The sequence below is a fragment of the Bidens hawaiensis genome, unplaced genomic scaffold (assembly GCF_021521415.1).
Source record: "Bidens hawaiensis isolate Kalapana, Puna unplaced genomic scaffold, B.hawaiensis_p1.1 tig00012613_1, whole genome shotgun sequence".
Lineage (NCBI taxonomy): Eukaryota > Viridiplantae > Streptophyta > Magnoliopsida > Asterales > Asteraceae > Bidens > Bidens hawaiensis.
In genome coordinates this window covers 49,855-62,178 of record NW_027492037.1, presented here as the reverse complement: position 1 = coordinate 62,178, position 12,324 = coordinate 49,855, and the positions used below count along the sequence as shown (strand labels likewise).

At 39.9% G+C, this 12,324-nt stretch overlaps 1 protein-coding gene across 1 annotated transcript; it reads right to left on the bottom strand.

Moving 5' to 3' along the window:
• Positions 1 to 10,328: 10,328 nt before the first annotated feature.
• On the bottom strand, positions 10,329 to 11,641 carry LOC143541554 (ubiquitin-conjugating enzyme E2 28-like). The gene is made up of 3 exons (XM_077034351.1): positions 11,485 to 11,641; positions 11,275 to 11,379; positions 10,329 to 10,571 (listed from the first exon to the last, which is right to left on the bottom strand). The coding sequence occupies exons 1-3, from the start codon at positions 11,593 to 11,595 to the stop codon at positions 10,428 to 10,430; spliced, it is 360 nt and encodes a 119-aa protein (XP_076890466.1). The 5' UTR covers positions 11,596 to 11,641; the 3' UTR covers positions 10,329 to 10,427.
• Between the last annotated feature and the right edge of the window lie 683 nt (positions 11,642 to 12,324).

Genomic DNA, 12,324 nt, shown 5'->3' with positions numbered 1-12,324 from the left:
TTACCTGAAGACTTTGACGTGATTGGGGCGATTGAAGTCAAAATTCTCAGGGAAATGAAATTACTTTTCATGTCTGTTACTTCATAAGAAGTTAGTTAGCTATGTTGAACGGAAATTTGATCCAACCCTGGAAAATGATATATATACTGATTGTGTGTGCTTAACTAGTGAAGTTATTAGGCTTAAAAGGCTTTAGGACAATCATTGTATGTCATGGTAACTTTCTATGGTGCGTAAAAGTAGATGTGATACAAACTAATTTTACTTGATTTTATGTGGAAACTCCTTAAGAGTTTTGCGTGTCTTCATGTATATCTTTTCGAATGATAGGCAGAAAAGCGATTACCCAGTCCTACACGAGCCCATGTGTGTTCTGATTCCCGTGAAGAAAGCGTTTCAAGACACTGCAGTGATCCAGATTCGGGACTTGCAGTTGTTTATTACTCCGAAGTCTATAAGTATGTTTGTAAGAAAAAAAAAATATTATTAGTACTTATGAGTTATTGTAACATTCGAGAGTTTAAGATATCGAGACTTCTCAATCTTAGAGTAAGAAGAAGAACGGGAACCAGAAGAAGAGTACATACAAGTCAATCAGACACTATGGGTCGAAGTCAATTCGGGGTGACTTGGGGAAAGCCAAATACGCTTTGAGGATAGATAGGAGGCATCAATATTTCTGAGTTGTTGCCCACTTAAATTTTAAGGATTAATTGAACCTAACTCGTATCACAGAAACGATGAAAACCATTTTAAGTTATACCTGCTTACAACCTGTCTCTATATGTCATAATACAGCTAAACACGAATCTATGTGACAGTCACGGAGTTAGTATGATTCCTGTTCGGATCTTTTCTAAAACGTAGCAGTCCCTACCGAGACTGAAATTTGATCCCTTATACTTTAAATTTTTAAGTTTTTAAACTTAGATAGTTTTATGATTGTTTATCTGGTTACTTAGAATTGATCATGTTGTTTAATTCTTAAAGGACAATTTTTAACTTAAAGGACAAATGTTAAAATCTTAAGGGTTAATTTTTGAAATTTTAGGCGATGTTATTGAATAGGCGAAGTGCCTAGGCGAAGTTATCCGTAACTTCGCCTGTATATCAGAGCCTCTATATAAAGGATTTTAAGGATTGAAACTGTTCATCAGAACTCCAGCGAACTTATACGAAAATTTCCGGCGAAGATATATAGGTTTCCGGCGAACTTGATTCGTTTCCGTTTCGATCCTTTTTCTCAGTTTCATTCTTAGATTCAAGGTGTGTGTTATCGATTAACCAAAATATCCAAAGACGGTGGTGCTTTTCATAGGTAGTTTTGAACGGTTACGTGACCTCGGTTCGGTGACCTTTCAAAACCGAGATTTACAAACTTGTGTTACGTGTTCATGGGCGATCTTTTCATCTAACCATTCGTAATATCATGTGTTAGAGTCTCCTGGATCGTCAAATCTTTGCCGAATCATCGGATTCCGGCTGTTAGAATCCTAACAGTCGCCGATTCAGTTCAGGCGAAGTTAGGGTTTCGGCGAAGTTATCCGCAACTTCGCCTGACGATTAATTTCGCCTGAGGCGAAGTTATCCGCAACTTCGCCTGAGGCTTAATTTCGCCTAACCCTTATCTTCGCCTGAGGCGATGTTGTGATGAGGCGAAGTTATCACTAACTTCGCCCAGACCATTTTACTTAAAATTAATTAGACGAACTTAAAGATGAAGCGAAGTTGTTCCCAACTTCGCCTCACCTTTAACTTCGCCTATACAGGTTTGATCACAACTTCGCTCCTGTTACTGAAGCGAACTTTTGTAACACTTTAATGTTTATCTAACTTGGTTCGTTTAGTGCAGATATGGCTGCTGTTGGAGGTGCAGGAGGTGCAGGTGATGACGGTGATGATCACAGACAGTTCTTCCCGGCTCATAACCAGTTCATTACACTTGACCCAGATGCAAAGGGCGTGGAGGACTATCGGGAGATAATTACTTTTCTCCTGCGCTCAAGGATATATCATGCTATAACCACTACCCTGCCTATTTCCCTACCGAATATTGAAGACTTTTGGGAGACGGTAGAGTATGATTGCCGGGTTGAGCCCCCGGTTATGCGAGCCACCGTAAACGGTCAAGTTGTTCAGTTTTCCTCTGAACACATACGGGTGGCGTTGCAGTTTGGTGAAGAGACGAGGGATGACCCAACGGAGTTTGTTGCGCCATTCCGTGATGGGGCGTTCCTCAGGATGGGATATTCTGGTCTCTTAGGTGACACTCAACGGAGGAAGGGATTTCTTTTAGATCAGTGGCGCTTCCTTATGCACGTCATGATCGTATGTATGTCAGGACGGAAGGCAGGCACTGATGGAATGGGTGCGACAATGCAGTCTGCTATGACTGCATTGACATATAATAAAAGATATTCTTTCAGCCAGATGATCTTTTACGAGATCGATCGGCAACGAAGGGCTGTGGCGCGTGAGCGGTTTACTATGTATCCTCGATTCCTACAGATGATTTTCAATCATGTGGCTCCGACGCTGCCTCAACGACGCCCTATTCGATACGTGGAAAGTGTGACAAAACGTATCTTTGCACAGTGTCGCACGTCCAGCGCACGAAGCAAGCCTGAGCTACGTCCCAGGCATACTCCGCTCTTTGGGTACCTTATCAACCCGGAGTATGTGCCTGCGGCAGGGGACGAGTTCAGAGACCCAAGACCACAACAGGCGGCAGCACCCCAGGCTGTATCAGCTGCGCCTGCTGTATCTGCTGCTGTGTCAGCTGCAGATATTGATCTTGATGACATGTTGGGAGGCCATGGAATGTTTGATATGGACCGAGTTGATCCACAAGAGAATATTCAAGTCTCGGGTCCACAGGCAGATTTTGATGATGTGATGGAAGAGGCTAGAAGGATGATGGTTACGCATGAGAGAACAGTTGGTAAACAAAAGCGGATTGTTGATGACGACGACGAGGAAGATGATGAAGAAGAAGCTGTGCAGTTAGTGAGAAAACGTTCACGAAGGGAACGGACAGGTATGGGTGTAGAGGCTGGAGAGACTTCACGGTTGGTACGTTTTGCTCCACCTGCCCTGTCTGGTATGTCCTTTGTTCCTACCTCTGTGCAGGTATCGAGTACAAGCGCTACGGTTGTTCCCGTAGTGGCTACATCTTCGGCTGTCATTCCACCGATCACGGCCGTCCAGACGTCAACTCCAGCAATTGTGTCTCTACCACCTCAAACGCATACTCCATCGGTGGTAGTAGCACGATTTGTCGAGTCTACGGTCACCACTACTGCAGGGTTATCGGGTACGGTACCACCTGCGGACACGCCCAGTTCAGACTCGGAACGAATAGCTTCACTAGAGCGGATTGTAGCTGAGCAGTCCAAGACTATACAAAGCCTAGTGGAAGCAAATCAACTGCAGGCATCCCTCCTGGCTGAGCACGGGAAAATCATAGATGCCTTGAAAGCGTTCTTGGCATCTCAGGGGGAGATGAGCTGTAGAGGAGATGAGCTGAGGACCAAAAGAAGAAATGATCAAGACGATGATCCCAATGCACCGGAAGGTGCAGGTGGTGAGTTGCCAAGAACTACTATAGCTCTTGGGGCTTCCACAGCTGAGGGGGAGTCTGCAGCTGGTGATGATGTGGTTGAAGATGTTGATGATATGATTGATGCGCTGAAAGAGATAGACGAGATGTTAGAGGATGATGAGTTGATGAATGAAGATGATGTTCTGCCAATCGATGAGATCGAAAAGATTGGTGCAGAAATTGTGGTTGAGAATGTGATAGAAGAAGGGGAGATTGTTGAAGAAAATGTAGAGCATGAGATCCCTGTGGTTGAACAGTCGACTATATGTGAAGATGCTGCAGTTGACAACACTGAGTGGGAAGATCAGCCAAAATGGAAGGAAGGCTGCGCTCAGTGGTTTGTAAAAACGAAGAAGCCAGCAGTACCGACGATGTTCAAAAAGTCGTATAATATAAAGGGATATGCAGAATCAAAGAAGGGAATCATATGCTGGTTGTACGATGAAGAGTTGAAGTTATTTGTGATCAAACGGTACGACGGCATTCAGTACTTCAAGAAGATGTTAAGATCCCTGAATACCTTACCGGAGTGTGAGGTGAAAGACTTAGCAAGACTGGGGCTGATAAACAGAAGCGATGATAACATGGCGAGAGTAATTGGGAAAATTGTTTGGAAGGAGGCCATTAAAGATAAAAAGTTTGAACTTCTGAAGCCTCAGAAAGGGAAGTTAGTAGAAGACAAAGAAAGAGGGATGCGGGCAGACGGCAAACCATGGATGGTTATGAAGTATAAACCAGTCCGTCATTTAAAAGAAGTGCCGATGAAGGTGATGCCCAAGAACGTCTTGAAAGACTTGAAGTGGTGGTACGTGGATTGTGAAACTGCCGAAGCGGTCATAGAGGATGAAGATGAGCAAGAGATCATGAGAGTGTATGATCCTATGCACTTGGTCAATCTGTCTCAAGCTGACTTGCAGGTACTACACGCTAAGAAGATTTTCTACATTCCTGCTTGGAAAGAGGAAGCTAAGAAGTACCAGAAGTTGGTTTCTGTATGTGTTATACAGGGAGTGCATGCTTGAAGAGGTGAAGAGAGAAGACGAAAGATTACAAGACTCAAGCTTTGAAGATCAAGATATGAAGCTACTGCCAAGGGGGAGTCTGTTGGTACATAAATGTCAGTAGTTCATAATCTAGCGTTTGTAATCGAGTCTGTAATGTAATTATGTTTAAGTTTAAGTTTATGTATGTAAGCGATGTTATCAACAAGGTCGCTTAGGCGAACTTGTTGAACAAGCGAAGTTGTTGACAAGTTCGCCTAGGCGAACTTGTTCAACGAGCGAAGTTACTGACAACTTCGCCTGAGGCGAAGTTGTTGTGTATTTAAGTAACCTACGGGTTTACGAGATTAGGGTTGGTCAGTTAGTGTTTTGATTATTCACGTGTAATCCAGTAGTTCAGTGAACGTGTCGAGAGTCTGTAATAGACGTGTTTCAGTTATATTACATAACGTGTTCGTTTGTATCGCGTGTGTTTGTTATTAGTATTCTACGCTCGTATCTACCCACGCAGGGATTCCGCACCTGCGTAGATAGCGATATCCCGTGTAAGATCCGTCCGGGAACCTACACGAAACCCTTCACATACCTAGCACTCCGCAGGGAATTGAAACCAAGAAGGAGCTTCTGGGCCATGCTTGCGGAAACGAGAATAACATCCCCGCATAGCGGGAACGTCGAGAACTAGATTGATTGAAGCTCCAAGATGGAATTGGTTGTTTTAACATAATTGATCACTATGTTCAAAACTACCAAAACCTCAGGGAGAATCTATACAAGTGGAACTCAACGCTCCTGACTTGCGAGGAGGTTACAGACCTACCCCGCATCATACCCAAATATCAAGCAGAAAAGTCGGGAATTTCTGCACGTGACATTAGGACTTCCGCGGGAAGAATCCCCATGGAAAACCTTAAAACTAAAACCTTTTTCAAAACCCTTTGCTTAAGTCCAAAAGTTCACCTCACTTATTAACAATTCATGAGAAGAACATTGGACTGGGGGGACTTGAAGAGGTAGGTCCCAGCAAAGCCCAGTTGGACCCGCAAGACTCACCTCAAAGAGGGACGTCTGCGCAGTTGAACCCGCAAGACTCACCTTCAACAGGGACGTCTGCGCAAAGGCTAAACTCGCAAGACTCACCTTGAAGAGACGTCTGCGCAGAAACCAACTGGATCCGCAGAACCCACCATGCTCAGAGACGTGACGTCCTTACGCGCAGTACGCAAGCTGTTCCCGCAGGAAAAGCCTCCCAATGGTCGACGTACTCCACCTGTTCCCGCAGCAACGGATACTAGCCATCAGGGAAGGCTACCCGCGCAGCAAGGCTACACGCACAAGGCACTTAACTCTTAAATAATTCAGTAATGTCACCTGAAGAAGGAGTGAGCAAGCCGGGAACACTCCCGCACAAAGCCGGGGACACTCCCGCACAAATGAGCCAGTCCGTACGATACTGGAGGATCTTTTGTACTGTACCTGACGAGGTATGGACAAAAGATCTGACCAAAGATACGACAGCTCACTGACAACAGTATGACGAGCAGCACGCTCTTGTACTGTATGTCACTATCAGCCACTGCCTACTCACCAACCTGTCGGAGGACGTGCGTAGCCTGCAGTTGGTGGAACAGGAATAGTACACAGCCGGCCTGGTCACTATCAGCCGCTGCCTACCCACCAACCACCAGCATGGCACGTGCGTAGCCCACAGTTGGCAGAACAGGAATACTATTCAGCCGGCTGTACCTTCTTGGAAACCTACCTTCGGCTATAAATACTCCAACACCTTGGAATGGTATGGACAGATTACATTATCTGATATCTTGTTTCTTACCTTCACTAGCTATTTCTCTCAATATATACTTATATTCAGAGCAATCTAGTCTGATTCTCACGCCGGAGGGTGGTCACAAGGAGGAACCCCCCATTCTCAGTGACGAGCTCACGGTGTCTGTTTTGCAGGTCATCTGAAGAACATCCTTCTTTGCCGGACCTAACCCTCGTGGGAAACATTACTTAACCCCAAGATTATCCATAATCTGCCCGGGGTCACTTAGTGTTTCTTCAATATCACAGTTAAGAAAACCTCAGTTTGATTCACTTAACTCTAAATTAACAACCTTTAGATCAAAACTAAAAATATAAATGGTAAATAAGTTAAAACTTGAAATTGAAATAATATTATTACCAAAGCATGAACATAAATATTCTTCTCTGATAGTAACAAACCAACCCAAAGCATTAAGAGCATCCCTGCACAATTAAAATTTCAAACCCTAGATGAATCATCCTTGAGAAATCCAACTACCCCTTATAATAAAAAAAAAAAATCCTTAAAAGTCCACACACATTGAATGAAGACCTCATGAATATGGAGCAACTGATTTGAACCAAATACCTTAATTGAAACCTGTAAACACCCGAAACTGAAACATATATCCCCGAGTTAGCTCACGATAATACGAACAAAGATTGAAGTGGAATAATGGAAAACATACCTGTATTAAACAAAAGAGAACCAAGCGGGGAAATTGCATTAGGGTTTCTCACAAACCTGTAGTTATGCTTGAAATTTGAAATTGGAAGAAAGCGACTGAAGAATCAGTGTACTGAGAAAGCTTTGGACTTTAGAAAGTGGAAGCTTTCAGAAGAAGGAAGCATTTGTAAAACAATAGACGTGGTTGGTTGCCACATGACTTCTTTGCTTGACAAGTGTCGCAACATGTTCCTCTTATTATATAGGGAGATACATATATTTTCAAAAAAATATAGGGAGATACATATATATATATATATATGTTAAAATTTTTGTGCCCCGAACCGAAACCGTGCACGTGCGCTGAGCCCAGGATGCCCTTCTCTATTCTGCCCAAAAAAAAAAAACAACACACCGCGAAACAACACCCTTTATTAATGTAGTCTTAATTATACAAACTAGTCTATATAAATATATATCCATATGAACCCATACACAAGATTTCATTTAATATAATATTATAATATAAACTTGATTACTAAAACAAATTTACACAATCAGGTTCGTATAAATTCCTTCGCATAAATGTGAATATGTGATCATAGAGGTGTACAAAACCAGTTTTTTCCCAAACCAAAAAGATTTGGTCAAAACCTGTTTGACCCAAACCGGTTTAGGAGCAAGAGAGGTCGACCTGGTCCAGCTTAGTTCGGTTTAGAACCGGTTTGGGTCAAACCGGTTTAAGCCGTTTTTTTCTCAAACCGGTCCGGTTTCAAAACCGGTTTGGTAGATCATAAGAGGAACCGGTCCCAAAACCGGCAGTTTGGGTCGGCTTGGGTGAAACCGGTTTTTATTGTCAAACCGGTTGGGTTCGGTTTGCATAGAACCGGTCCCAAACCGGTTTTGTTAACACCTCTATGTGATCATACCAATCTATTGGTTTAATTTGTCCACAAAGTGTCATCCACATAAACTATTCTAGCACATCACTTACCATTCAATTCATATCACATTCTAAGACAAACTTAACCATTCAAATGTCAATAGAAGAACTCAAATCATGGAGATAAATGATTACTTGGTTGCTGTTTTACCAAATTACCCTTTTAAAGACAAATTGGATTTTAATATTCCCACATTTTTGCAATTGGCCGATAATAATCCCACCTTATAGAATGGTTACCACTATAATGGGAAACTAAATAGTGAAGACATAATGCAGATTCACTGCTTATCTTCTTGACATTATAAATAGGTTGCGTACTTTTAAACTTAAATCACAATCTTACGAAACTCAAAGAGAGATCGAAATGGGTCAAAAGTGACCAACGTTGTTATGTAACGATTACTAGTAAATATAACAATATATAATATCGGATTTAACACTTGAGAAATTGTGTTATATAGTGCAACATACTCATTTTTAGTGTGTTATTTATGTATCCAATAGTCTATTGGTGTGTTTGTGACTGAATTGAACTTCTAGCTAAATATAATTTATGTTTCATGTCTTAACTTACCATATGTTTATGCTTATTATATATTGCACCTCTTTGTTGGTTTCGTAGGCCTTTTGTTTAGGCCCGGTTTATTAGTTGAAGTCAAGAGAGGAGACGGGTGCCGGGCGGATGGCCCTAAGCCCAGCCCGATTTAGATTTCTTGATTATTAAGTTACAAATATAGTCTTGTCTATATATTTCACGTTATATACTTGTAATCGTTGTCACTAATAAAGAATACCTGGTTGCTACTGTGGATGTAGGACAGTTTAGAATTTAGAGTGAACCACATCAAAATCCTCGTGACCGTTTATTGCTTTCGTGTATGTAGATCAATATATCCTAACACTCTTCACCTTGATGTGTTTTTGAACATGAAGAATCAAACTGTTATTTCATCCGATCTTTTCTATAATTAGCATGTAGTACTCAAACGGTTATACGTACCATCATGATATGAAGATGCTTACCTTGTCAACAATCTAACTTAACAAAGAAAAAGGTTGATTTCGACTTTAACGCTCTCTGTAAAAAATTATGAATCAATCGTTACGCTCTACCAAAAAGAATCACATCGACTTCTTTTTGTATTCGTTTGTAAACACGTTAGTTAGCGCAAAAGTTATCTATCAATCAAATATTAACTAGGTAAATAATAAGGCTCGTACTTGAGAGTTGACAATAAATATAGGTTTGCAAAATTAATAGAAAGAAATACTTTTAAATTATGTTAGATTAAATTGATCATAAAAGAGAAAACAAAATTTATCATTTGTGTGACCATGTAATATAAATATCTAAATACTTTCTATGAGATATTGCGAGCTAATAATAACAAATGGACAAAGCAAGAAACAAGATCGCACATTGGATCCCCGAATCTAAGAATCTAGATCTACTTGCGGTGTGCGCCTCATTCGAACACAAATAATTAAATATTTTTATCTGAGAGACGTTATGTTAGACCTCAACAAACCTATACTAGAAGAAAAAATAAATTTTTAACTCAATAATGCTTTAAAAAGCTGATCTATCTTCTATGACAGCACAATCACTATGTTAGACCTCAACAAATATTCATAATAATTTATTTATTAATGAATTTATATATGTTTTTTAATTCCTTTTATATATTTTAAGAAAAGCCTTAAACGAGTCTAAGATCTGCTGTGCAGTGTGAGAAGGCATTTCCACAATACAAATGAATTAATTAAAGTTTTTTTCCTCAAATCATAGTCAAAGCCAAATTTCAGCACACAAAACGTATATGACTCTAAACAATGCATTTCCACAATACAAAATGAACTAATTAAAGTTTTCTTCCTCAAATCAAAGTCAATGCCAAATTTCAGCACACAAACATATAAGACTCTAAGCAATGCAAGATCTAATAATAAAAAAAAAAGAATGGTACCGAGCTAATCCCTATTTTTAGTACAAGTGAGCGGATTTGTTAAAAAAGAAACAAATGTTTGAATACCAACCAATGCATGTTTTGATGTACCATGCAAATGCACCTGTGGATTACTTTAGGATTTGATCAAATATTTAAACGGTCAACGGATAATTTTTCGGGTGAAATGGTACTTGATGTTGCCAACACTGAACCTTGAAATGAGCGGTCCAGTCCCAAGCCCAAATGACCATATTTTTTTTGTCATCCCTACAACACATCACAAACAAGAAAATTGCAAAAGAACATAAAACATTGTTTGAATCCCATAACAGATGAAAGCATAGGAGAGAATTTCATCCATCTTACAATAGCCGATTACCAGAATTTTCATTCATTACATTTTCATAAAACAAAAAACCAAAAACCATATGCGCATTCCACTCCTTCCTCACTACTAACCCATTGCATACTTCTGGGTCCAGCTTCTAGCCGTTGTCTCATACTTGCTCCTATCCGTCTTGTACATGTGAGCAATCTCAGGCACCAACGGGTCATCTGGGTTCGGGTCGGTCAACAAGGAGCAAATTGACAGCAAAACCTACAAATCATCCCAAAAATGTTCATTGCAAATCAAAATATAGCCATAAAACCTTCCTTTCATCATCAAACCTCCTAAACCGATTTTGACCCGCTTACTTATGAACGGGTCAATTCATGTAAAATTAGGCCTGTAAAAAAGGAACCGAACAATCATGAACTATTCAGCACGAAGCTTTTTTATATTCATTTATTTAATAAACGAATAAACATGAACAAATTTTTTTGTTCATTCATTTATATTCGCGAACGTCCATTTATGTTCATTCATTTATGTTTGTTCGTTATGTTCATTTAAATTTTAATAATGATGGATACTTTGAATACATCCTTCATTTTTTTAAACCACTAACTTAGATATGTTTCTGAATGAATTGTGATTTATTAGACTTTTTCGCTTGTGTTCATTAATCCTAACTTATGTTTGTTTGTATTTGTTTATGTTTGGTCAATTATGTTCATTTGTGTTAACGCCGTTAACGTTCGTGAACCGTTTGTTTAGGTTTTAAACGAACGAACATGAATGAACTGAACGAGCACGAACATGCTCATTTTCTTAATGAGCGAACATGAACAAAAAAAATGGTTCGATTGTGTGTTTGTGTTCATGTTCGGTCAAAGTTATACGAGCAAACACGAGCATGTCCTCATTTGTGTCCGTTCGGTTTGTTTGCATGCCTATGCAAAATGGGTAAAATGCTAACCTTGGAAATTGTAAGAGCCGGGCTCCACTGTTCCTTCAAAATGTCAAGACAAATGCTGCCATTGCTGTTGATGTTCGGGTGGAAAACCTTGGTCCTAAAAGCCACCTATAGAAACAGAATCAAGTTCAATATCTAAATCTCAAAAATATTTGAAAACATAAAAACAAATAAAATCGCGTCTCGATTAAAAGAAACGAGGTCAATAATTACCTTAGGTGGTTTAAACGGATAGTCTGGAGGGAAATGAATGGTAACAAGAAACACTCCTCCTGAATAAGGACTGTCGGGAGGACCCATGATAGTTGCTTGCCAGTGAAACATGTCTTCTGCCACAGGGCCTGAAATCACATTACAAAATTAAGGTAAATGCAAAAAAAGATCCACAAAATTTATTGGCAGAGGGGTTATGTCGTGTTTGTTGTTCACTTATTTGATCATAATAAGGGTGCAAATGAGCTGAGCCTCTAGCAAGCTACTTAAGATCGGATCGGCAAAAAGCTTGAAACAAAGCAAAAGCCTTATCGAGCCCCAGCTCGAGCCTTGTATGGGGAGATCATTTCTATGTAGTAATTTCACACTGCATAGTTGAGCTTAGGCTTGTTAAGGCTTTCTAAAAATATGTATTAAAACTTAGTATTATGTGATAGATGTCCGAAAACTGAAAAGAAAAGCATACTTGTCTTAGTTAAAAAGGATCGATTAAGGTAGGTTAATTTATTGATGATACGTATGCATAAGAATACATCAATTAGGCACTCACATATGTTACAACTACAAACCCTAATCATGATAATTTGAGAAAATATTCCATATGATCAGCAAATAAAAATCCATAACCTACTACTACCTGGTTATTACCTAAAGATCAAAGTAACAATCCCTAAATTTCAAAGACAATCAAGCAAGTAATCAAGGAGATCTGAATCGACAATAATAATACCTGCACTGCAGGAGGTATGGGCGTTTGTTTATTTATATGTACCAGCCAAGAGATATTTTTTCCCACCCATCCGCCACTCACTCATTTCTTACCTTTCTCTCTTTCTTCCT